Source organism: Canis lupus, chromosome 6, assembly GCF_003254725.2.
Source record: "Canis lupus dingo isolate Sandy chromosome 6, ASM325472v2, whole genome shotgun sequence".
Classification (NCBI taxonomy): Eukaryota; Metazoa; Chordata; class Mammalia; order Carnivora; family Canidae; genus Canis; species Canis lupus.
Window position 1 is genome coordinate 23,849,721 of NC_064248.1, and position 27,339 is coordinate 23,877,059.

General features: G+C 39.5%; 2 protein-coding genes across 15 annotated transcripts in view; both read right to left on the reverse strand.

Moving 5' to 3' along the window:
- LOC112640269 (phospholipid-transporting ATPase ABCA3-like) overlaps positions 1-5,929 on the reverse strand; it is a 136,267-nt gene extending 130,338 nt beyond the window's left edge. For 9 of the 12 annotated variants that reach the window (XM_049111310.1, XM_025416267.3, XM_025416266.3 and 6 more), the window contains exon 1: positions 5,798-5,928. The gene's annotated coding sequence lies outside the window, so the exon portion shown is untranslated. Of the gene's footprint in view, positions 1-5,797 lie in introns of all 12 variants that reach the window. The other 3 variants (XM_035718063.2, XM_025416256.3, XM_025416264.3) reach the window with 2 other exon arrangements.
- Positions 5,930-8,739: 2,810 nt separating this feature from the next.
- The window catches only part of LOC112640270 (phospholipid-transporting ATPase ABCA3-like), a 191,283-nt gene continuing 172,683 nt past the window's right edge, over positions 8,740-27,339 (reverse strand). For 2 of the 3 annotated variants that reach the window (XM_025416268.3, XM_025416272.3), the window contains 5 exons: positions 17,904-18,091; positions 17,038-17,208; positions 16,475-16,665; positions 9,423-9,496; positions 8,740-9,025 (listed from right to left, as the gene is read on the reverse strand). In XM_025416268.3, the coding sequence (XP_025272053.3) occupies positions 8,906-9,025; positions 9,423-9,496; positions 16,475-16,665; positions 17,038-17,208; positions 17,904-18,091 (744 nt within the window). In that variant the 3' untranslated portion in view covers positions 8,740-8,905. The remainder of the gene's footprint in view (positions 9,026-9,422; positions 9,497-16,474; positions 16,666-17,037; positions 17,209-17,903; positions 18,092-27,339) is intronic. The other variant, XR_003123948.3, reaches the window with a different exon arrangement.

A 27,339-nucleotide genomic window follows, 5' to 3' on the forward strand; every position in this document is an offset into this window, starting at 1 on the left:
CCCCACAGAATGTTTAACAACAAAAGTGAGTCCCAATGTAAACCATGGACTTTGGATAATAATGATGTTTAGGTGTAGATTTACTAATTTTAACAAACATCATACCCTGGTGAGGGAGCGGTATAAGGAAAGCTACACACGCGTGCAGGTTGTGGGTATATGGAAAATCAATACACCTTTCCTCAATTTTGCCATGAACCTAAAACTGCTCTTAAAAAAGTAAAATATTAACAAAAAGCACAGGAAAAACTTCTCAACATCATAAGTCATCAGTGAAGTACAAATAAAACAAACTGAGATACCTCAAAATACACACAAAAATAACTGACAACACATAATATTGGAGAAGATGCAAAGCAAAAGTCTCATCAATTACCAGTGGGAATACAAAATGATACAAACACTTTGGAAAGCCTTAGCAGTTTCTTTTTAAAAATTATTATTATTTTTTTAAGATTTTATTCATGAGAGACCAAGAGAGAGAAGCAGAGACATAGGGAGAGAGAGAAGCAGGCTCCCTGCAAGGAGCCTGATGCGGGACTTGATCCCAGACCCTAGGATCACGGCCTGAGCCGAAGGCAGACGCTCAACCTCTGAGCCACCCAAGCATCCTCTTTTAAAATTTTTTTTTAAAGCTTTTATTTATTTATTCATGAGAGACACACACAGAGAGAGAGAGAGAGAGAGAGAGAGAGAGAGAGAGAGAGGCAGAGACACAGGCAGAGGGAGAAGTAGGCTCCATGCAGGGAGCCTGACGTGGGACTTGATCCCCAGTCTCCAGGATCAGGCCCTGGGTTGAAGGTGGTGCTAAACCGCTGACCCACCCGGGCTGCCCATATTATTTATTTTTAAATTACAGTACAATTAACATACAGTGTTATATTAGTTTCAGGTATACAATATAGTGATTCAGGATTCTATACATTATGCAGTGCTCATTATGGTAAGTGTACTCTTAATCTCTGTTGTCTATTTCACCCTTCTCCCCAGTCACCTCCCCTCTGGCAACCACCAGTTTGTTGCCTATAGTTAAGTCTCTTTTAGTTTGGTCTTTTTTGTTGTTGCTCATTTGTTTTGCTTTTTAAATTCCACATATGAGTGAGATCATATGGTATTTGTCTTTCTCTTATTTCACCTAGCATTATATTCTCTAGCTTTTTCCATGTCATTGCAAATGGCCAGATTTCATTCTTTTTTTTTAAATTTTTATTTATTTATGATAGTCACACACACAGAGAGAGAGAGAGGCAGAGACATAGGCAGAGGGAGAAGCAAGCTCCATGCACTGGGAGCCTGACATGGGATTCGATCCCGGGTCTCCAGGATCACACCCTGGGCCAAATGCAGGCGCTAAACCGCTGCGCCACCCAGGGATCCCAGATTTCATTCTTTTTTATATCTAAGTAATATACCATCATATATATAAAGATGTGATATATCACATCTAGAAGATATATATCTCTATATCTATGTATATATCTCTCTATATATATCTTACATCTTCTTTATCCATTTATTTATCAATGGACACTTGGACTGTTCCCATAAGCTGGCTATGGTAAATAAGCTGCAATCAACACAATGTGAATATATCTTTTTAAATTAAATTTTTCATTTTGAGTAAATACCAGTAGTATAATTACTGGATTATTCTGATAATTACATTTTTATTTTTTAAGTGTTTATTTAAATTCCAGTTAGTTAACATACTAACATATCCAGTGTGATATTAATTTCAGGTGTATAATATAGTGATTCAACAATTGTATACAAACAACCAGTACTCATCACAAGTGCTCTCCTTAATCTCCATCACCCATTTAACCCATTCCCCTCCCCTCCAGTAACCCTGTTTGTTCTCTATAGTCTGTTTCTTGGTTTGCTTCTGTTTTCCCCTTTGCTTATTTGTGTTGTTTCTTAAATTTCACACAGGAGAGCCACTAGGTGGCTCAGTCAGTTGAGCACCTGACTCTAGGTTTCAGCTTGGGTCATGATCTTAGGATCCTAAGATCCAGCCCCGCATCAGGTTCAGTGCAGTTTGTTTATCCTTCTCTTTCTGCTCCTCCCCCTGTGCTCTCTCTTTCAAATAAATATATTTGTCTTTCTCTGACTGATTTATTTCACTTAGCGCAATACTCTCTAGCTCCATCCCTATCATTGCTAATGGCTAGATTTCATTCTTTATGGCTGAGTAATATTCCAGGATATATTTATCTCCATATATATGGATGGATATATATATCACTTCTTCATTATCCATTCATCAGTTGTTGAACGTTTGGGTTCTTTCTATTTTGGCTATTATAGATAATGCTTCTATAAACATTGGGGTGCAATGTACACCTCTGAATTAGTGCTCTTATATCATTTGAGTAAATACTTAGTAGTGCAATTGATGAATCAAAGGATAGTTCTATTTTTAACTTTTTGAGGCACCTCCATATTGTTTTCCAAAGTGGCTGAACCAGTTTACACTCCCACCAACAGTGGGAGGGTTCCCCTTTCTCCACATCCTCACCAATACCTATTGTTTCTTGTGTTACTGATTTTAGCCATTCTAAGTGTGAGGTGTTATCTCACTGTAGTTTTGATTTGCATTTCCCTGATAATAAGTGATGTTGAGCATCTTCTCATGGGTCTGTTGGCAAGCTGGATGTCTTCTCTGGGGAAATGTTTGCTCATGTGTTCTGCCCATTTTTCAATTGGATGATTTGTTTTTTGGGTGTTAAGTTGTATCAGTTCTTTATATATTTTGGATACTAACCTTTTATTGGATTTGTCATTTGCAAATATCCATTGCCATACCATAATTACCTTTTAGTTTTGTTGATTGTTTCCTTCACTGTGCAGAAGCTTTATCTTTTGATGTAGTCCCAATAGTTTATTTTTGCTTTTATTTTGCCTCAGGAGACATATCTAGAAACATGTTGTGGTAGCTGATGTCAGAGACTTTACTGCCTGTGCTCTCTTCGAGGATTTTTATGGTTTCAAGTCTCACATTTAGGTCTTTAATACATTTCAAATGTATTTTGGTGATGGTGAAAGACTGTGTTCCAGTTTCATTCTTTCACATGTAGCTGACCAGTGCTTCCAATACTATTTGTTGAAGAAACTTTTTCCCATTGGATAGTCTTCTCTCCTTTGTTAAAGATTAATACATGATATAGTGGTGGGTTTATTTTTGGGTTTTCTATTTGTTCTATTGATCCACGTGTTTATTTTTGTGTCAGTACCAAACTGTTTCATGATAGCTTTGCAATATAACTTGAAGTCCAGGATTGTGGTATCTCTAGCCTTGCTTTTTCTTTTTTAAAACTGCTTTGGCTAAATGGACTCTTTTGTGTTTTTTTTTTAAATAATAAATTTATTTTTTATTGGTGTTCAATTTGCCAACATACAGAATAACACCCAGTGCTCATCCCGTCAAGTGCCCCCCTCAGTGCCCGTCACCCATTCACCCACACCCCCCGCTCTCCTCCCCTTCCACCACCCTGAGTTCGTTTCCCAGTTAGGAGTCTTTATGTTCTGTTTCCCTTTCTGATATTTCCTACCCATTTCTTCTCCCTTCCCTTATATTCCCTTTCACTATTATTTATATTCCCCAAATGAATGAGAACATATAATGTTTGTCCTTCTCCGATTGACTTACTTCACTCAGCATAATACCCTCCAGTTCCATCCACGTCAAAGCAGATGGTGGGTATTTGTCGTTTCTAATGGCTGAGTAATAACCATTGTATACATAAACCACATCTTCTTTATCCATTCATCTTTTAATGGACACCGAGGCTCCTTCCACAGTCTGCCTATTGTGGACATGGCTGCTATAAACATTGGGGTGCACTCCCGGCATTTCATTGCATCTGTATCTTTGGAGTATAACCCCAGCAGTGCAATTGCTGGGTCGTAGGGCAGATCTATTTTTAACTCTTTGAGGAACCTCCACACAGTTTTCCAGAGTGGCTGCACCAGTTCACATTCCCACCGACAGTGCAGGAGGGTTCCCCTTTCTCCACATCCTCTCCAACATTTGTGGTTTCCTGCCTTGTTAATTTTCCCCATTCTCACTGGTGTGAGGTGGTATCTCATTGTGGTTTTGATTTGTATTTCCCTGATGGCAAGTGATATGGAACATTTTCTCATGTGCTTGTTGGTCCTTTCTCTGTTTAAAACATAAGTAGCTCTTTTTCCAAGCCTCTTTCCTCTTTTGTAATTCCAAACTGTCTTTAGCAAGGACCTGGGAGCCATCCTTTGAAATAATGTAATCCTCAAGGAAGATAGCACCCCTATTCCCAGTCTCTGTGGGAGGGCAGGAGCTAGCTTCTAACAGGCAACAACCAGCAAGCACACATGGCCTGATTGCAGAACCACAGGAACAAACTTCAGCAAGTTACTCAATGTGTTCTACAGGTCCACCTCCCCTCTACAGTCCTCCAGGGCACTCCCATTGTCTCACTCAGCCCTCACACACCCTCCCACCCTTTGTTTCAGCAGAACTGAGCTCAGACTGACCTCCTTGCATGGAGTCTTCCTTGCCTGTTTAACTTAGTTCAGTGCAATTCTTGCTTTGGCAGACGAAAACTAAGACATGTGAGCTTCCGTCAGCACTTAACTTCCATGTTCCTTTCCTGTATTTATCGGACCGTTACTGTGTTCCGTCAGTTGAAATATTCTAATCACCTCAGAAATGGGTACAAGTAGTGTCCAGTTTCTTTTAGATGATGAAACAAGTTCGGTGAAATCAAACATTTACCTTGAGACATTGCTGTAACCTGAACGTCCGTGTCCTCCTTGCCTCCCCAGGTTTGTATGTTGAAATCCTAGCCCCATTAGGTCATGAGGATGGAGCCCTGATGAATGCCATTAATGCCCTTAAGACACAGGCCCCAGGGAGCTCCCTTGCTCCCTCCACCCTGTGAAGGACACAGTGAGAAGAGGCCTGTCTGTGAATCAGAAATCAGGCTCTCACCACACACGGGACCTGTATGAAGCTTTGAGACTTCCCAGCCTCAGGAAGTTACTCAGAGTGTCCTACTGTGAGAAACACATCTTGTTTTTAAGTACCCCAGTCATGTGCTGACTGGGGCAGTCACACAGCACATAGGTTCTGGACTCAGCAGGCCGAGACCCACAGGTGCCTCCAGAGCCCTGCCTTTCAAGTACTTGCAACAGTCAAAATAAAATTTTGTTGATTTTGCTCTGGTTAGGGACACGTGGGGGCTCAGTCTGTTAAGGGTCTGCCTTCTGCTCAGGTCATGATCCTGGAGTCCCAGGATGGAGCCCCACCTCCAGCTCCCTGTTCAGCGGGGAGCCAGCTTCCCCCTCTCCCTTCGCTCCCCTGGGCTTCAGGCTCTTAGCTTCTCTGTTTGGGGGTCCAGAGAAGTATCTCTTACTTCCTGTGCTTGCTTTGGTGTCTTTGACGCGGAGGGCACTTTCTCCTCCCTGGGAAGCCCTGGATGCATGCCCCAGAGCAGGGGGACCCGGACAGGCAGAGGACGGGAGTGAGGTCCTGTGAGGATGGAGGGCCAACACCGGGGTGTGGTGGCCCCTGACATTCGATAGTGGGGTGCAAGTCATACTAGAATATGTGTGTTACGTACAGGGGGGCTGGGGTGTCATTTTGGAGCGCAGCAGGGAGCGCTGTGGAGGGTTCCCGCGTATTTGGGGCTTGGGGGGTTTCGGGCTCTGCACTCAAGAATGAGGCTGGCGGGTCGGCCTCCGGGGGAGTCTGGGGAGCACCCCTGCCTCCCCGGGGAATCTGGGGAGAAGACGCCAGGCGGGCAGGCCCCACACTCACCGCTCTCACGGCTCCAAACCACCAGGGCCACAGCTCCGCCTCCACCCCCACCTCTGAGGGACACGCGCCCTCCCCGCCGCAGCGCCTCCTCCCAACGCCTTCGCCAACCGCCCAGCTGAGAGTTCTCGCGAGGCTCTGGTCTCCCGCCTCGGCCCCTGCCTCGCGCATGCGCGCACACGCCCGGCCCCAGGCCGCCCCTTCCCCCCTGCGGCCCTCGCGGCACGCGTCTCCGCACCCTCTGTGCCCCGGACACTCTCTCAGAGCGTGAGGCCTCGTTAAACTCCTCTCTCGCGCCCTGCCTGAGGCACCCAAACCCCGAGGGCCCTACCTCGTGGCCGTTCGCCCGCTTCCGGGCTCCTGGCCCCTGCCCCGCGCCAAGCGACCCCATCATCCTCCGCCTGTCCGGGCTCCCTCGTGCCTCGGGTGCCTGATCACCCTCGCAGGCCGGTAGCTGGCGGCGGGAAGTGGGAGGAGATTCAGTGGCCACTGCCCTCTACGGTCTGTGGGGGTCAACAGGTAACTGGCAGAGGTGCAGGCACAGGAGCTTTGGGGCCACTCTGCTTTGGGGCCACTCAAAGCCCCGGACGCGGACGCGGCCGCGGGGCGACCCGTGTGTCGCTCCGCAGCCTGCGCCGCCTCCTGCCTGGGCCTGGGCGGCCTCCGCCCGTGGCTGCTCAGCGCGTGGAGACCCCTGTGCGTCCTCCGCGCGCTCCCCTGACCCGCCGCCCGCTCCCTGGGCCACGAGGTAGGGCCCTCGGGGTCTGGGTGCCTCAGGCAGGGCGCGAGAGAAGAGTTTAAGGAGGCCTCACGCTCTGAGAGAGGGTACAGGGCACCCACAGATTGGTCCATGGTTGCCTCTTTGCAGGACCCCACCCCAATACCCACCTCCACTGTAGCGTAATGGTTGGCAGCCCAGGTTCTGAATTCTATCAGAGGGCGCTTCTCTTCCCTACTGGACCAGGTATCAGGTTCTGGCCTCTCAGCGCCGAATGGATCTGGGCTCCTGAACTGTCAGTTTCTCGTGTTTTTTGTTTTTTTGCTTTTTAAGGTTTTACTTATTTATTCATGAGAGATAAAGGGGAAGAAGCAGGCTCCTTGCAGGAAACCCAATGGGGGACTCGATTCCTGGACCTGGATAAGGCCTTGAGCCATGTCATATGCTCAACCACTGAGCCAGTCAGGGGGCCCCTTAAACTGTCAGGTTAAGGCTTTGTCAGGAGAGGGTGCTAAGCGTAGCTGTAAGGACGTACAGAGAGAGAACTCCCTACTCCATTTGCTGTGTAGTTGTCAGGCTCTTAATGGGTACACTGAGGGATGTTCCTGCTTGGTTTTTACCCCCCACCTGTGCAAACTTAGCATTCCTCTAGCAACGAGTATAGTTTATTTATTTTATTTTTAGATTGTGTTTATTTATGAGAGACACGGAGAGGCAGAGACATAGGCAGAGGGAAAAGCAGGCTTTCTTCCCGGAAACCCGATGTGGGACTTGATCCCAGGACCCTGGGATCACCACCTAAGCCAAAGGCAGATGCCCAACCACTGAGCCACCCAGGTGCCCCTGTTCCTGCTTGCTTGCTGGGTGCTCCTGTGTAAATCCCTTAACCCCTCTGAGCCTCCGTGTCCAATGAGGAAAATAGAATGATTACCTCACCCTGAGGTTTGTAGTAGGATTAAATGATGCAATGCATGTAAAGAGCTTAGCAGGGGAAGTGACGCTTTTTTTGTTTGTTTCTTGCTTGAAGGTAAGAGGTGGGTTGCAAAATAGGGAGGGCCAGTGAAAAAGACCACCTGACTGAAGGAATTATTTTAAAGGATCATTAATAAAGCCAACTGGCGATGAGATGAAACTAAATAAAAATAATAATATTAAATAAAAATAATAAAATGATTTCCTCTCTCTTTTTAGAGATGGACAGCCTGGGAAACAAATTTTACAATTACTGAAATCACATGCCAGAGATCTATGGGTAGTTTTGGTTGGAACCCATGGAAAGTTGTATTACACCTAAAAACAGTAAGACAGAAAATATCACTTTATTACCCACAATATCCAATTGAGGATATAAAAACCACCACCCCTAAACCATCCCAAAATACAACAGCTTCAGTAACTTTCCATTTTGTAATTTCAGGAGGATCATCCTCCCATGAATCTAGAGAAGTGATTAGATTTCTCATGTTTATTATGAGACTTCATGTGCCTAAACAATCAGAAGAACTTTGTCTCCCTTTATATCTTATTTTTCTTTCATTCCTTCTTAATCAGAGAGTTGGGCAAGAGTGAAAAGTAAATACGCTGTTTTTAAATAATGTTTTTGCTTCTTGGACTCTAAATGTTCTTGGTGCAAAGATTCTCTTACAAATGTAGAATCTTGGTTTGAATTTTGGAAATAATCCAACTTATCCACATAAATTTTGATACTGATTTCAATTAGACTTTTTTGTTACAAAATTGGTGTGTGTATATGGGTGTGTGGGTGTGCATATATATCTATGGGAAAGAGGATTTACCCCCAGGCTTTATGATCCTCTTATGTATAATTCAGCTGCTAAAACATAAAGCTTTTACTCTTCAGGGTGTCCATCTGACAGCTCCATCATTTCTGGATGTTTCTGTCCAAACATTCAAAATACTCAGGAATAGATCCTTGTCCCCACCTTGATAAATGCATAGAAAATGGAAATTTTACCAAATGCCTTTAGATTTGCACAAGCAATCCATGTAAGTCTACAAAGAATTGACGTATGGGGATCCCTGGGTGGCCCAGCGGTTTAGTGCCTGCCTTTGGCCCAGGGCGCGATCCCGGAGACCCGGGATCGAATCCCACGTCGGGCTCCCGGTGCACAGAGCCTGCTTCTCCCTCTTCCTGTGTCTCTGCCTCTCTCTCTCTCTCTCTCTGTGACTATCATAAATAAATAAATATTTAAATAAATAAAAAGAATTGACATATGGTCCCCTTTGGGGGAGTCTTTATTACATAAATATATGTATATATACAGATATACACACAGAAATGCCCCTCCATGTATCCAGGTGTAGTAGAAAGTACTGAAGAAGACAGCATAGTGTCACTAGTTAGAAGTGAAACTCATTGCACCTTTTTCTCATTAAGCTTCTATGTTTTCTTGTTTAGCAAAGGTCATGAAGACTTCTTCCAGTGTTATCTGACTGATGGAATAGTCTTCTAAATGGAATTTCTTGTTAGCCTCCTCCAAAATACCAAACACCTTTAACAATGATAGCAATAAAAAGTACAGTTACCACTGCAGCCATCCCCTCCAGTGCCCAACCCAGATGAGCCTCTCCACCACTTCCTCCAAGTCCTACCAAGTTATTGTTTAATGACAAAAAGCACAGAAGGGGGAAATGAGAAAAAGAAATGATCATTAAGAATCTGCAAGGAAGCAGTTCTCTGGCTCCATTTTCTTCAGGGGGACAAAAAAAAAAAAAATCTAGAGGTGGAAATTTGAAGCAATTAAACTCTAGGAACAATTGAAAAGTAACCCAAAGTCTCTGCTCCTTCTATAACATTAGGCTCCCATTCCACACTACAATCCCAAACACTTCCTACCATTAGTGCTTTCTTAGCATGTAATATTAGAAAAGCATGGTTGCTACAATCACCTTTCCCCAGCCATTGTCCTTGCTGGGAATGTAGTAGTTAAGGATCCCTTGGTTCTCATGTTTTAATTCACTACCTAGGAAAGGACAGATAGATGAATAATCTTATACATTCCATTTTAAAGTTCTAAAATATTCCTACATCAACTTAATTATACACAGTAGAGGGTGAATAAATTTGGCAAATAAAAGAGGGACATCATCCAAAAGCCCACGTCTTTCGTATATATGTGACATGGTTAACATTATATGTTCTCATTCATTTGGGGAATATAAATAATAGTGAAAGGGAAAATAAGGGAAGGTAGAAGAAATGTGTGGGAAATATCAGAAAGGGAGACAGAACGTAAAGACTGCTAACTCTGGGAAACGAACTAGGGGTGGTAGAAGGGGAGGAGGGCGGGGGGTGGGAGTGAATGGGTGACGGGCACTGGGTGTTATTCTGTATGTTAGTAAATTGAACACCAATAAAAAAAAAATAAAAAATTAAAAAAAAAATTCTTTCAGTAGGCTTTAGTCACAAAAAAAAAAAAAATGTTAGTTCATATACACAGTTTTAAAAACTTGAGCCTCTACAATGCTATTGTTACTACAAACCAAGTCTTGATAATATGAACTGGCAGGATTTTCTTTCTGGTTGTGTGATTATGTATGCATGTACAGTGTATTTGCTGGGGACTAGAGCAGGACAAGGCTTACTATTCACATGCCATATGAAAGAGGAAATCACACATATAAATCTGCAAAGTCAGGCTGTGTGTTCTTATTTCTTTTACAGGTGAATAAGAATCCACTGGCGGAATGAGGGAAGGAGTGGGGTATCCATTTCAAATTCAGAACAAACAGATGTGCTTATACTTATCAATGCAGATTTGCAAATTATTACTAATTAAATTAATTGGGGTTAAAATCGTTTTAAGAATATATGTTAAAGTAGTCAAAGAAGTCAAGACTGAGGTGGGTCTAATTCCTTGGCAGCCTATAAGTAAATCAAAACCTCAGCCAGGGTAAATGCACTTGAATCTGAGAAAATGAAACTCAAGAACAGACAATCAGAAATAGCCAACTAGGTTTTTGCAAATTAGACAACTGCTTAAGCTAGAGCAAACTAAATATTCCCTTGTTTACCCACATATCTTTTCTATATAAACCTTTCCCTTAGCTCCTGTTTGTGGAGTCCTCTTCATCACTTTTAGAGTGATGCTTCCCAATTAGAATTGATATATGCTCTAATAAACTCTTGAAAATTGTAATTTGTGCCAGTTAATTTTTTACTAGTTTTGGTGTCAGAATTGGAGTCCAATAGTATCCTTCCACCCAATGGTCCTGGGAGCAAAGAGCAAATAGGCACAGGTACTTGCTGGGCCCTTTTAGCTCACTACTTTCACACTATGCCTGAAAGTCTTGCGTATGGATGTCCCTTTTGAGTATCTGAGCTCTTCACTATTGTGTCATGAGCTCTCTGACTAGATTTGAGCTTGTCTTTTACCAGACTGGTTCTGGAGTTGAACAGGGTCTGATTTAAACATTATTAGCTCTCTGACTTCAATCAAACTGGGTCCAGGGTCAGACTGGATCCAACTTAAACTGGGGTAAATTCAATGTGGGGCCATAGGTAAAATTTTGTTTTAAGGAATGGAGAGGAAAAAATTAGTTTCTCTGAGTCCAAAGAGTCTAGGACTTCCATCTGGGAATCCAGCTAAGTATTATGTACAGAAATTATGGGCTTATGTTGTTTATCCATTCTGTCAATCTCTGTCTTTTGATTGGAGAGGTTTAAAGGTTTAAATCTTTTCTGGCCTTCCTTCCTAGAAGACAGCTCTGCCAGGTATATTATTCTTGGCTGCAAGACACTTTTTTCTTTCAGTATTTTGAATATGTAATCTCTTGGCCTGCAAAACTTCTGTTGAGAAATCTGGTCATGGTCTTATAGGAGACCCTTGCATGACACCTTTCTCTTGCTGCTTTCAAAATTCTCTTTTGTTTCTGATATTTGGGAAATGTATTACAATGTGTTTTTCAGTTAACTTTTTTCTACTTCAACTATTTGGGGTCCTTTGGGCCTCACGAATAATGTCTATCCATATCCTCCTCAAGTTTGGAAAGTATTCTGTCATTCCTGCTGTAAGTAGACTTTCCGTTCCCTTTTAATCCCCATAATGCATATATTTCCATTACAATGTCCCATAAGTCCTGTGGGCTTTTTTTTTTTTTTCCTATCATTTTGGTTTTTTTTTTTTTTTTTTCATCTCTGAATCACTTCAAATGGTGTATCTCATAGTTCCTGATTATTTCATTTGCTTGGTTGAGTTTGCTGTTGAAGCTCTCTATTGAATTCTTCAGTTCAATCATTGCATTTTTCAGCTCTAGGATTTCTGTTTGTTTGATGGTGTGTATTCTTGTATTTTTCATTTTCTTCATGTATTGTACAACTAATTATGTTTTAGTTGTCTGTGTGTTCTTGTAGTTTGATAAACCTCTTTTTTTAAAAAAAGGTTTTTATTTATTCATGAGAGACACAGAGAGAGAGGCAGAGATACAGGCAGAAGGAGAAACAGGCTCCCTATAGGGAGCCCGATGTGGGACTCCATCCCAAGACCCCAGGATCACAACCCAAGCTGAAGGCAGATGCTCAACCACTGAGCCACCCAGGTGTCCCTCGCTAAATAAACCTCTTTAAAAGGATTATTCTAAATTCTTTGTCAGATAGTTAAGAAACCTCTCTTTAGGGTCAGTTATTGGAGATTTATTAGTTTCTTTTGGTGGTATCATGTTTACCTGATTCTCTGTCATCCTTGATTCTTTGTGTTTGTACTCGCCCATTTGAGTAAGTAGTCTCCTAGACCTTATAGGTTCACTTCATCAGGGACAGACCTTCATCTATCAGCTTGAGGTAATGGACTATTTATGTGGTTGCTTCCATGGGCAATCAGTGCTTGTTATCAGGGCCTTGGTTTGGGTGGGTCCATTGCTTGTGCTCTAAAGTAGCGGGAAGAGGAGAGGCTGTCTGGTCAGATAGGGCCAATGGCTCAGCTCCACAGCTGGGCAGAGCTACTGGCTGGAATCTCTGACAAGACACAGATGAAAGTGAGGCTGCAGGATGGGCTCCTTGGCTTCCTGGGTTCTCTGGCCAGACTTCCTAGTTGGGCAGCAGTTGGTCAGGACTTTGCATTTGCTTCTCCAGCAAGCAGGTTTGTAAAATAGGCTTCACACCTGGCACAGCCTGTTGGCTGGGGACCCAAATCAGGAAGAAGTACCCTCTGGCTCCCAGAGGCCAGACATAGAACCAGCTCAGCTCTGCAGATGGGTGTAGCCACTGACTAGAATCTCTGCTCCAATGCCAGTACAAATAGGAATGTGATCTGCTAAAATCTGAGTGCTGGTTGCTTTAAGTACCACCCACCTTCTCTGTCCTATGTGATTCCCTGTGGTAAATCTCCTCAGTGATACCTGTAAGGTGAGACTCAAGTGGGCCTACCAGAAATTGTCCATCAATACTGGAGAACCTAATATTCACCTTTGGCTCTCTTTTTCCCACTGAAGAAAACATAGGCCTAGGTGGGCCCTCTCAATGTGCCAGCCTGGGGAAAAGGATGATGCAGTCAGTATGTAGCTGCTCCTCTTATCCTTCTAGTGTGATCCTTCTCAGTCTCTATTGTCCAGGAGGCTGCTTTAACCTCACTCCCAGGTTTTGGAATTTTCACAGTTGTGTCTCATCTATGGATAGTTGCTAGTTGTTGTTCTTGTGACTGGGGCTGAAGTCAAGAATGACCTATATTGTCATCTTGATGACATCACTCAATATTATAAGTTTCTAAGTTTCATTCATGTTGTTTCATATAGTACTAATTCACTCATTTTTCCTTTCTGTACAGTAATCTGGTATATGATTATTTCACAATTTATTTCCATTCACTTATTCCCCATGGGGTGCTTTTAGTGTCTGAATATTGTGACTATCACTAATTTAAAGGTTATTTTACTTATCTCATGGGATAAGTAGATGCAAAGATCTAAGGTATATTTGAAGGTGGAATTTTTTGGGTCATTGCTCTTTTTATAATTGGTTGTACCAACTTTGGTTTCACCTCAGAGGTGTGGAAAGTTGGAAACAGTGTACCCCTGCACTTCAAACAAGAAAAGGTTGGACAAATTGCAGATTAATGGCTTTTCTTTAACTCATCAGTTCTGTGATTAGGCAAACAATGGGCAAACAACTAACAATATGTGGGGAGAGACAGGCACCTGCAGGGAAAAACAGGATGAAAGAATTTGCTTTTACAAGGCAGGCATTGATGGATGCCATAGAGTAATAAGATTTTGCTAAAATTTTAACATATTGCTAAAAGTTGTGTATTACAGCTAGCATAAAATCATGGAGACCATTCTTTTGTTTTAACCTCTCTTAATTCAGTTTGTTTTAGTAGTGTTTTTTTTTATATATACAGCAGAGTTGGAATTTGCTTGTTAGCCAATCTGAAAAAAATATTTTTTATTTAGTTCGAGTTAAGCCTTTTTATTAGTTGATTGATTGATCGTTCCAATATGTTCTGTAGCAGGCCTCCTACACTGTTCTATAATTACATGGAAATGGAAATGCATAGATCTACATACATGCATAAATAAACATACATATTCCCATATGTGGTTGGTTCTACTTCCTGTTACATTTGTAATATACCAAAGGTTTGTGTTTTTGTTCTAATGAATAACTCCTTATTAATATCTTTATGCTAGTATCCATAATCCCATCTTTTTGAGATAATGTCTTTTGGTCCCCTTTATGAACAACATTTTCTGTGCTAGCGATCTCTTAGTTCCCTCTGCCAACATGTAATTTAAAGCAATATTCTATCATGTACAGCTGATATCTAATATATATTTAATGATCATATTTAACTTACCAAATATTTTTGCCTTCTTCCCTTGTTTTTGATAATTGTATTATACATGCATTTATAAAATACATATCAATTATGTGGTATTTTATCACACAAATACCCTTCATTTAGCCCTTACATTTATTCAACGTCCACAATTAGTTCTTATGCAGAAGCTTCTCCAACCATTTCTTAGTTGATCTGAAATTTTTTGTTCGTATATTCTTCAGAAAAGACTGATGGGAATAATATTCCCTGAGTTCTTATGTGTTCATGGCTGTGACTTTTAGTCTTGAAAGGCATTTTGGTTGGAGGAGAAAACCTTGCTTTCATTTTTCTTTCATTGAGTATCTTAAATATCTTACATGCTCTCCTAGCATAAAATTTTCTTGTAATAAAGTCTGTGCTCAATCTGATTTTATTTCCTTTATATATGACTTGTCTTTCTGTCTGAAAATCCAAAGGTCCCTCCTTACTTTATTATTAAAGTGCAATAGTTATATTAGACTATTCATTGGCATTAATGATTTGAGATCAGTTTTTTTGGGGGGAGCCTTATTGACTTTTCAATTAGGTTTTATTTTATTTTAAGAAATTTTCTTGATAGTATTTAGTATTTATTCTATCCTGTGACATTTTTTCTTTGTAGAATATTTTTACGATTGTGTTTAGTAATATTCCCTTCTTTCTTACTTTCCTTCAAATGCTTGTTTTTTTTATGTAGTATGTAATAGTTTATTTATTTATTTATTTATTTATTTATTTATTTATTTATTTATTTTTGTATACATTTTTTTGGAGTTCAATTTGCCAACATATAGCATAACACCCAGTGCTCATCCCATCAAGTGCCCCCCTCAGTGCCCATCACCCAGTCACCCCAACCCCCTGCCCACCTCCCTTTCCACCACCCCTTGTTTGTTGTTTATATTTTTGTTTGATGTTTTCCTCTTTTCCTCCATTCCAATATCCATTTCCCTTATACTTCCTATACTATTTGTTCCTGGTAATTGTTTCTGAAATGTTTATTTATTTTTAAAGATTTTATTTATTTGAGAGAGAGACACAGCACGAGTCGGGTTGGGGCGCAGAGAGAGAATGGGAGATGCAGACTCGCTGAACAGGGATCCCAGTGGAGAACTCCATCCCAGGACCCTGAGATCATAACCTGAGCCAAAGGCAGACACTTAACTGACTGAGCCACGCAGGTGCCCCTGAATTGTTTACTTTCAAAAATGCTGTTAGTTGTCTTTCCATATCTCTTTGTTGTCTAGTCACCTAATTTCTTAGTCCTTCCTAAGATTTAGTATTTTCTGCCATGCAAATACTTACTTACTCTAAATATTTCTCGTTCCTCTGGTAACCCCCACATAGAAGTGGATATTCCAGCTGCCTTTCCATATAATATTTATTTCAACTTTTTAAAGGCCAATATTTATATATGGGTTCCATGTCAGTTCCTTTTTAATTCAGTCATATTTGAACAGCTATTTGCTCAAAATAATGTCAGGAAGAATGTACTTCTGTTTGTGGGTTTGTTTGTTTTCTGTGAAACTTCTATACATATTTTTTATTGGAGTTTATTTTGCCAACATATAGCATAACATCCAGTGCTCATCCTGCCAAGTGCCCCCTCAGTGCCCATCACCTAGTCACCCCAAACCCTTGCCCACCTCCCTTTCCACTACCCCTTGTTCATTTCCCAGAGTTAGGTGTCTCTCATGTTTTGTCACCCTCACTGATATTTTCACTCATTTTTTTTTCTGTGAAAACTTCTTAACACAACTAGGCACAAGAATTTTTTAAGAATAAACATTAAAAAGGATCTCGGGGTACCTGGGTGGCTCAGTTTGTTAAGCATCCAACTCATGATTTTGGCTCTGGTTATGATCTCAGAGTTGTGAGATTGAGCCCTGCATTGGGCTCCACGCTCAGCCCCCTTAAGATTCTCTCTTTCTCCCTCTACCCCTCCCCAGCTGAATTATGCACTCCCCCCTCTAAAAATAAAAAAAATTAAAAATCTAAAAAAATTAAAATGATCTCAATATGGAAGATAATAAATTTCAAGAACTCAGAAGAAATAGTTATTGGAGACCTATGCCATTTGGGGGGTGAAAACAACTAAATACTATTTAACCCATGTCTAACAAAGTTAACCTAACCAAACTAATTTACCTGGGAAAACTGTTGCAATATACTTTTTAAAATCCTCTAAAGTTTTCTCATCTGTATCTATCTTGAACTTAGCCTTCAGGGTGTAAACATTGCCAAACTTGTTCTTGAGGTGCTGAGGGCTGCCCAGGCACATGATTTTTCCCTTCACCATGATGGCCAGCCTGGTACAGAGAGCATCACATTCCTCCATACTAGCAAAACAAGACACCAGAATGATGTAAGGCTGAAAAGATCTCTACTGCAAGACATTCTGTAGCTCAAATTTCCAGTATTTTATGACTCTTTTTAAAATGGAAAGTTACATTTGCCCATCATCAACATCATGGAAAGTGAAGATACTTTCAAGTTCAAAGAAGTTGAGGATCAAATTCTCAAATGGAACAGATCCTAAACTTTCTGCCCTCTCCTCTCAGTGAGAATTCTTGGTTATTCCACTCATTAGGATTCAAGAGGAGTTCATATTTAGAAAAGTTTACTGTCCAAATATTACAAGCCCCAAATAATACCTCTCATAGCCATGAAAACACTTCCAACCCTTAAAGAAGCCTCACAATAAACCACACCTGTGAGAGGTAATGATGATGACTTTGTCACTTTCACGTGCCCTTGTTACTCTGTTCCAGAGCAGGCGCCGGGCCTCTGGGTCCATGCCAGTTGATGGCTCATCTAGGAAGATGACTGAGGGCTTTCCCATTAGGGCAATGGCATTACTCAGTCTACGTTTGTTTCCTCCACTTTATGGTCAAGGAAGGAGACAGAAAACAGAAGCAGAGATTAAGTTACATTACAGTAATTTAATACATCAAACATCTATTTAATACATATCATCTTTTACAGAAAATAGTTTGCCTATTTCCAAGATGCTGAGTCAGAGAACAAAGATACTAAAAATGCTGATTACATGCAGCTCAATCAAGGCACCAGATCTAAAACCACATGTATAAATCAAATCATTTTCATTTGAAACATAGAAACATGTTTCATTTGAAACATTTTGCTTACAAAATCATTTTTAGCTATGTTATCAGTGAAATTTATATTCTTTTTTTTTTTTAAATTTATAGTCTTTTTCTTGAGATTCCTAGATACACAAACTACATAGAGGCCACATCAATACAAAGAATCTTACATTTGTCTTTATTTGAGACACACAGAACTATAGAGATAGAAAAATAGTCTCTTTGCAATTCAATAGCTACAATTCTGATAGCACCAGAATTTTGAGTTCCATCCCAGCAAAGGGAAGATATAATACTGTCTAGGTTTGCTTTACTGCTGGCATCTAAACATTGTCAGGGCATTAGATTGCTTCACAGTAACTGCCTCTGTTTGGAACTCTGGTTAAACTGTGGGCACCCATTCCAAAAAGCAGAAACATAGGAGATTCATCAATATTGTCTGCATTGAGAACACCAGTATGATATCTCACCTGTAAGTGTAAATAAACTTGTCAGCATAGGGTTCCAGATTCAGTGATTGCAGCAATTTATTCACATATTGTGTAATCTGGGTCTCAGGAACTCCCCACAACCTGGCATACATGACCATTAGTTCCCGAGCAGTCATGTAATCCAGCAAAGCATCGAACTGTGGACAATAGCCAATTTTTGACCTTACCTGAAATAGAATAACAATGGGCACAGTTCAACTATCTTACTGAACATATAGTAAATATGGATAACATAGGAGACCTGTAGTTCTCCAGCTCATTCCTCTAAAGGTTAGAATCCGCAGAGTTTTTCTAAAGAATTTCTCCTCCAGTGACTATAGAATCATTGTGTCTGGAGGCTATTATCAGGTATCGGAACCAAAAGTGTGCAAAAGTATGGACTTTTCTATGATGTTATCTCCCTATATATGGCCATAATCATCTATTACATAAATGGAAAAATAATTTTTATTTTTTATTTTTTTTAAGATTTTATTTATTTATTCATAGAGACAGAGAGAGAGGCAGAGACACAGGCAGAGGGAGAAGCAGGCATCATACAGAGAGCCTGACGTGGGACTCGATCCAGGGTCTCCAGGATCACACCCTGGGCTGCAGGCGGCGCTAAACCGCTGCGCCACTGGGGCTGCCCGGAAAAATAATTTTAAAATAGCAGTGCACCTATTTACATAAGTATATTCACCTAATGAAGCAGAATGAAATAGAGTTTAGTCTACCACTGGCTCAACCTTTACTCATAGTAAGCCTAGAGGAAATTCTGATGACCATAAAAAGTAAAAGAGATCTAAATCACTAGTCTGATACACACTGTTAATAACTGGATGGATATTTTTGAAATTTGGGATCTTGGGCAGCCTGGGTGGCTCAGCAGTTTAGCGCCACCTTGGGTCCAGGGTGTGATTCTGGAGACCCAGGAGAGTCCCACGTTAGGCTCCTTGCATGGAGCCTGCTTCTCCCTCTGCCTGTGTTTCTGCCTATCTCTGTGTCTCTCATGAATAAATAAATAAAATCTTTAAAAAAATAAAATAAAGAAATTTGGGACCTTATTTTCTCTTATAAGACTTCATTGGTTTGGTCTCAAGGGATGCTAGGATATCATAGCCCAAGATTGTCACAGAAGGAGAGGCTAGAAAATAATATTTAGGTTCAGCTCAGTGACATCCTATTTTTGGTAGTGGTAGATAGATGGGCAATAACTGGAGTCTTCCATAGCTCTTTTATATGCAATATGACTTTATGACCATCATTTAAAATGTAGGTAAGTAGAATTGGGATCCCAGCTTTTATTTCAGTCATTTATTGATGATAAAGGAAGACAACATATTATAAAAATTTTATAATATTCAGACAAAATATCTGACTAAAACCTAAGTTAAAATCAACAATAAAAACAATGAATATTTTAAAAATATCTAAATTTTATACACTTTAAAACCAATTTTTAAGACTACATTTTTAATTCAGGTGTTAAGAGAACTCAATACATCTTGCAAAATATTTTGAACAACAGATATTTTGATGCAGTGAGAGGCCATTTTAAACAATGAAAAGGTAATAGTTAAATAAATAATCAGTTAACTCATAACAATATAAAAACCCCCACAGATTTAGCAGATTCTGGGAAGATGGTAGAGTAGGAAGCACCAACTTATCTCCCCATCTAGACAACAGTTACACTGGCAGAATCTGACTAGTAAAATATCTGGGAGCTCTGGAGTCTATTGAAAACTTGTAAATTCCAAGCAAAGATTTGTAAATTGTGATTAATTTTAATCAATTTCAGCTTTTAGTGCACTAGCACCTACCATCTTCTATTCCTAGCACTATGGTAGCATCTGTTCACATATTCCTGGAGCAGCTTGTACAGAGCTAGGGGAAGTCAGCTGGACTAAAGGTATCCTGTCCTCTAAATATTTGGCACCTGTACTCTGATTGCTTATTGATGCTTCCTTCACAAACAGGAAAGTAGAGTCCATTCAAAGGAAGAAAATAAGTCAATAGACAGTATCCCTGAGGAGAACCTGACAATAGACCTGTTGCACAAAGACTTTAAAAGACTTTCTTAAAGATGATCAAACAACTAAAGGAAGGTGTGTGGAGAAAGTAAAACAAAAAGATGTATAAACATAATGGAAATTATCAGTTAGGAGGTAGGAAATCTAAAAAGAAACTAAAAGAAATTCTTTTACCATTAAGTACATTAACTGCAGTGAAAAATTCACTGGGGGGATTCAAAGGCAATTTTGAGTAGCCAGAAGAAAGAAAAAGGAGACAAAAAGCATAATGGAAATTACTGAGCCAATGAAACAGAAAGAAAAAGGATTAAAGAAAAGTGGATAAAGCCATGAAACCTGTGGAACACTATCAAGTGGATGAATATGCATTGTTAGGGTCTCAAAAGAAGAGACAGGGACAGAGAGAATAGTTGAAGAAATGATGACTAAAAACTTCCCAAATTCAAAAAAAAATAATAATAAATAAATAAAAAAATAAATAAATAAAATAAAATAAAATAAAAACTTCCCAAATTCAATGAAAGATGTGCATATGAATAATCAAGAAGCCAAATGAACTCCAAACAACATGAATTCAAAGGGACGCACACCATGATGCATTAAAATCAAACTTTCCAAAACCAAAGATAAAGAGAGAATTTTGAAAGATGTAAAGCAAAGACATGTCACTTACAAGGGATTATCAATAAAATCATAAACATATTTCTCATTAGAGACCTCATAGGTAGGTCAGAAAGTAGTGGGCCAAAATAGTCAAAGTGCTAAGTTTTTGCTAAGTGCAAAAGTTAAGAGAGTTCATTAATACTAGATCTACTCTGCAAGAAATGCTAAAGGAAGACCTACAGAATGAAATAAAAGGACACTAGAGTATAACTCAAAGCAGTATGAAGAAATAAAGATCTCAATTAAGGAGTTTATATATGGGCAATTATTATTAATAAAAGCAAATATTATTGTAACAAAAGTTTGTAATTTTTTCTACATGATTTAAGAAAACAATACACTTTCTAAAATTACTAGTCTAATAGTTACATGTTATTGCAATTTTGTTTTTTTTAGGCCATATTTTCTACATAATTGAAGAGACTAATTCATTTGAAATAATTATTAAAAAATAAAATAATTATTTGTTCATGTTTTTGGTCATAAAGATGTAATTTTGTGACATCAACAAACAAAAGGAGTAGGGACAGAATCAGGGAAATACAAATCAAAACCACAATGAGATACCACCTCACACCAGTGAGAATGGGGAAAATTAACAAAGCAGGAAACCACAAATGTTGGAGAGGATGTGGAGAAAGGGGAACCCTCCTGCACTGTTGGTGGGAATGTGAACTGGTGCAGCCACTCTGGAAAACTGTGTGGAGGTTCCTCAAAGAGTTAAAAATAGACCTGCCCTACGACCCAGCAATTGCACTGCTGGGGTTATACTCCAAAGATACAGATGCAGTGAAACGCCGGGACACCTGCACCCCGATGTTTCTAGCAGCCATGTCCACAATAGGCAGACTGTGGAAGGAGCCTCGGTGTCCATCGAAAGATGAATGGATAAAGAAGATGTGGTTTATGTATACAATGGAATATTACTCAGCCATTAGAAACAACAAATACCCACCATTTGCTTCAACGTGGATGGAACTGGAGGGTATTATGCTGAGTGAAGTAAGTCAATCGGAGAAGCACAAACATTATATGTTCTCATTCATTTGGGGAATATAAAAATAGTGAAAGGGAATAAAGGGGAAAGGAGAAAAAATGAGTGGGAAATATCAGAAAGGGAGACAGAACATGAAAGACTCCTAACTCTGGGAAACAAACTAGGGTGGTGGCAGGTGAAGTGGGCGGGGGATGGGGGTGACTGGGTGACGGGCACTGAGGTGGGCACTTGATGGGACGAGCACTGGGTGTTATTCTATATGTTGGCAAATTGAACACCAATAAAAAATAAATTTATGAATTAAAAAATAAATAAATTGAAAAAAAAGGAGTGGGGACAGAGCTATAAAGGAGCAGGATTTGTGTTATTGAAGTTATCCTGATATAAATGCAAATTAGAGTGTTACAAATTTAAGATGTTAAATATAATCACCATGGTAACTGAAGTAAACAGGTACAGAAGATGGACAAATGGATATGAAAAAGGAATTTAAACATTTCACTGAAAAAATCAACTAAATGCAAAAACAGACCACAAATGCAGGAAATAAGGGAAAAAAACAGCAATACCACATATAGAAAACAGAGAGCAAAGTGAAAGAAGTGAGTCCTTTCCTATTAGAAATTACTTTAAATGTATATAATTAAAATCTCCAATCAAAAGACAGAGATTGGCAGAATTATTGAATACACACAACCCAGGGGTACCTGGGTGGCTCAGTCAGCTAAGTATATGGTTCTTAATTTCAGTTCAGATCATGACCTCGTGGTCATGGGACTGAGCCCTGCATTGGGCTTTACGCTGGGCATAGAGCCTGCTTGAGATTCTCTCTCTCACTCTCTCCTCCTCCCACTTGTACTTTCTCTGTCTCAAAAACTCATGATCAATTCAATTCAACAAAACAAAAATTCATGATCCAACTATGTGCTGTCTACAAGAGACTCACTTTAGATCCAAAGATACAAATACATTGAAGGTAAAAAGATGGAAAAAGATATTCCATGCAAATGGTAAACAAAAGGGCAGGCTAACTATACTAATATCAGCCTAAATAGACTTTAAAAAATATAAGAGACAAGGAAGGGCATTATATATTAGTAGACATTTCAATGCAGCAAGAAAATACAATTACAAATATCTATGCGTCTAATAACATATAAAATATATGGTGTGAAATTTATAGAATTGAAGGGACAAATAGTTCTACAATAATAGTTGGATACCTCAATACCCACTTTTAGTGATTGATAGAAAAATCAGACAAAAGATAAGTAAGTAAATTGAGGACTTAAAAACACAACTAACCAGATTTATCAAACATACAGAACACTACATGCAATAAAAGCATATACATTCTTTTCAAATGCACATGGGACATTTTCCAGGATGGAACACGTTAGGCTATAAATTGTCTCCATAGATTTAAAAAGAGATATCATACCAAATACTTTTCAACCACAATGGGAAGAAGTTAAAATGGATTACAAAAATAAAACTAGAAAATTGACAAATTTGTGGAAATTGAACAATACCCTTTTAAACAAGGGATCAAAGAAGAAATTACAAAGAATGTTAGAAAATTCTTAGAGATAAGTGAAAATGAAAACATACCAAAACCTATATGGCTTAGTGAAAGCATTGCTTAAGGGGTAAATTACAGCTTTAAACACACTAAAAAATAATATCTGAAATCTACAATCTAACTTTACAACTCAAAGAAACAAAAGGAAAAAATATTAAACACAAAACTACCAGAAGACAGGAAATAATAGAGCAGAGCAGAGATAAATGAAATAGAGAAGAGAAAAACAATAGAAAACATCAATGAAACCAAAAGTTGGTTCTTTGAAAAGAACAAAATTGACAAATCCCCAGCTAACCAGACTAAAGGGAGGCGGGCAGGGAAAGGCAAGGTCAAATGCTTAACAGCACTGGATTTGGCAATGATTTCTTAAATATGACATCAAAGGCAAACGAAAGAAAAAATAGACAAATTGGACTTCATGAAAAATTAAAAATGTTGTGCATCAAAAAATACTATCAACTAGGAAAAAATGCAACCCACAGAATAAGAGAAAGACTGCAAATTATATATCCCATAAGAGATTAATATCTGATTTTATAGAGAACACCTAAAATTCAACAACAAAAACAACATCCTGATTCAAACATGGGTAAAGGATTTGAATGAGCATTTCTTGAAAGAATATAAACAAATGGCCAATAAGCAAGAAAAGATGCAAATCAAAACTACAATGAAATACCATTTTGCATTCATCATGAGACATTTTCTCAGTACCTTTTGAAATGAGAGTGTAATTTTAACCTTTCATTCTATTAATGAAGATCACATTTATTAATTTATATTTGTTGAATTATCCTTGCATTCTCTAGAATTCACCACTGAAATAATCTGGCCTGAGTTTTTTTTTTTTGAGGAGGTTTGATTACTGTTACAATTTCCTTAATCACTATTGATCGTTCCAATTTTATGTAGTCAGAAGTGGGATTTCTAGATCATATGATAATTCTATCTTGGGGGGCACTGCCATAGAGTTTTACACATTAGCTCTACCATGTGACAATTTTACCAAAGTGCACAAGGGTTCCAGTTTCTTCACATCCTAGACAACACTGTTTTTGATAGTAGACCATTTCTCTTTTTTTTTGTATATTTTTTTATTAGAGTTCAATTTGCCAACATACAGCATAACACCCAGTGCTCATCCCGTCAAGTGCCCCCCTAAGTGTCTGACACCCATTCATCCCAATCCCCCGCCCACCTCCTTTTCCACTACCCCTTGTTCCTGTCCCAGAGTTAGGTGTAACTCATGTTACATTACCCTCACTATTATTTCCCACTCCTTTTCTCTCCTTTCCGCTTTATTCCCTTTCACTATTTTTTATATTCCCCAAATGAATGAGACCATATAATGTTTGTCCTTCTCTGATTGACTTACTTCACTCAGCATAATATTCTTCAGTTCCATCCACGTTGAAGCAAATGGTGGGTATTTGTTGTTTCTAATGGCTGAGTAATATTCCATTGTATACATATACCACATCATCTTTATCCATTCATCTTTCCATGGACACCAAGGCTCCTGCCACACTTTGGCTACTGTGGACATTGCTGCTATAAACATACAGAATGTTCCCTCTATACCTACACTCTGAAGAGTTTTGATCAAGAATGGATGCTGTATTTTGTCAAATGCTCTCTCTCCATCTATTGAGAGGATCCTGTGGTTCTTGTTTTTTCTCTTGTTGATAATGATCAATCACATTGATTGCTTTACGAGTGTTGAACCAGCCTTGCATTCCAGGAATAAATCCCACTTGGTCATGGTGAATAGCCTTCTTTTTTTTTAATTTTTTTTCTTTATTTATGATAGTCACACAGAGAGAGAAAGAGAGGCAGAGACACAGGCAGAGGGAGAAGCAGGCTCCATGCACCGGGAGCCCGATGTGGGATTCGATCCCAGGTCTCCAGGATCGCGCCCTGGGCCAAAGGCAGGCACCAAACCGCTGCGCCACCCAGGGATCCTGAATCCCTTTCACTATTTTTTATATTCCCCAAATGAATGAGACCATATAATGTTTGTCCTTCTCTGATTGACTTACTTCACTCAGCATAATATTCTTCAGTTCCATCCACGTTGAAGCAAATGGTGGGTATTTGTTGTTTCTAATGGCTGAGTAATATTCCATTGTATACATATACCACATCATCTTTATCCATTCATCTTTCCATGGACACCAAGGCTCCTGCCACACTTTGGCTACTGTGGACATTGCTGCTATAAACATACAGAATGTTCCCTCTATACCTACACTCTGAAGAGTTTTGATCAAGAATGGATGCTGTATTTTGTCAAATGCTCTCTTTCCATCTATTGAGAGGATCCTGTGGTTCTTGTTTTTTCTCTTGTTGATAATGATCAATCACATTGATTGCTTTACGAGTGTTGAACCAGCCTTGCATTCCAGGAATAAATCCCACTTGGTCATGGTGAATAGCCTTCTTTTTTTTTAATTTTTTTTCTTTATTTATGATAGTCACACAGAGAGAGAAAGAGAGGCAGAGACACAGGCAGAGGGAGAAGCAGGCTCCATGCACCGGGAGCCCGATGTGGGATTCGATCCCAGGTCTCCAGGATCGCGCCCTGGGCCAAAGGCAGGCACCAAACCGCTGCGCCACCCAGGGATCCTGAATAGCCTTCTTAATGTACTGTTGGATCCTGTTGTCTAGTATCTTTTTGAGAATTTTTCGTCCATGTTCATCAGGGATATTGGTCTATAATTCTCCTTTTTGATGGGGTCTTTGTCTGGTTTTGGAATTAAGGTGATGCTGGCCTCATAGAACGAGTTTGGAAGTATTCCATTTCTTTCTATCTTTCCGAACAGCTTTAGTAGAATACGTATTGTTTCTTCTTTAAACGTTTGATAGAATTTCCCTGGGAAGCCATCTGACCCTGGACTTTTGTGTCTTGGGAGGTTTTTGATGACTGCTTCAATTTCCTTCCTGGTTATCGGCTTGTTCAGGTTTTCTATTTCTTCCTGTTCCACTTTTGGTGGTTTGTGGTTTTCCAGAAATGCATCCATTTCTTCTAGATTGCCTAAGTTATTGGGGTATTGCTGCTTATAATATGTTTTTGAAATAATTTGTATTTCCTTGATATTGGTGGTGATCTCTCCTTTTTCATTCATGATTTTATTAAGTTGAGTCTTTTCTCTTTTGTTTTTAAGAAGGCTGGCTAATGGTTTATCTATCTTCTTAATTCTTTCAAAGAACCAACTCCTGGTTTTGTTGATCTGTTCTACAGTTCTTCTGGTCTCTATTTCATTGAGTTCTGCTCGATCTTTATTAACTGTCTTCTGCTGGGTGTAGGTTTTATGTGCTGTTCTTTCTCAGTTCCTTTAGGTGCAAGGTTAGTTTGTGTACTTGAGTTTTTTCCTATTTTTTCAGGGATGCTTATATTGCGATGTATTTCCTTTCAGGACTACTTTTGCTGTATCCCAAAGATATTGAACAATTGTATCTTCATTCTCATTAGTTTCCATGAATCTTTTTAATTCTTCTCTAATTTCCTAGTTGACCCTTTCATCTTTTAGCAGTATGCTCTTCAACCTCCACATGTTTGATTTTCTTCCAAATTTCTTCTTGTGATTGAGTTCTAGTTTCAAAGCATTATGGTCTGAAAATATACAGGGGACAATCCCAAAATTTTGGTATTGGTTAAGACCTGATTTGTGACCCAGTATGTGGTGTATTCTGGAGAAAGTTTCATGTGCACTTGAGAAGTATGTGTATTCAGTTGCGTTTCAATGTAAAGTTCTGTAAATATCTGTGAAATCCATCTGGTCCAGTGCATCATTTAAAACCCCTGTTTCTTTGTAGATGTTGTGCTTAAAAGATCTGTCATTTGCAGAAAGTGCCTTGTTGAAATCTCCTGGTGTCTATGTGTCTGTATGTCTGAACTTTGGTCATTGATATACGTGGCAGCTCCCACATTATGGGCATAAATATTTATGATTGTTAGGTTCTCTTGTTGGATAGATCTTCTAAGTATGATATAGTGTCCCTCTCCAACCTTTCATTTTCAGACTCTAGGTGTCCTTACGTCTAAAATGAGTCTCTTATAGACAGAAAATAGATGGGTCTTGCTTTTTTATCCAGTCTGAAACCCTGTGTCTTTTGATGGGATCATTAAGCCCATTCATGTTCAGAGTTACTATT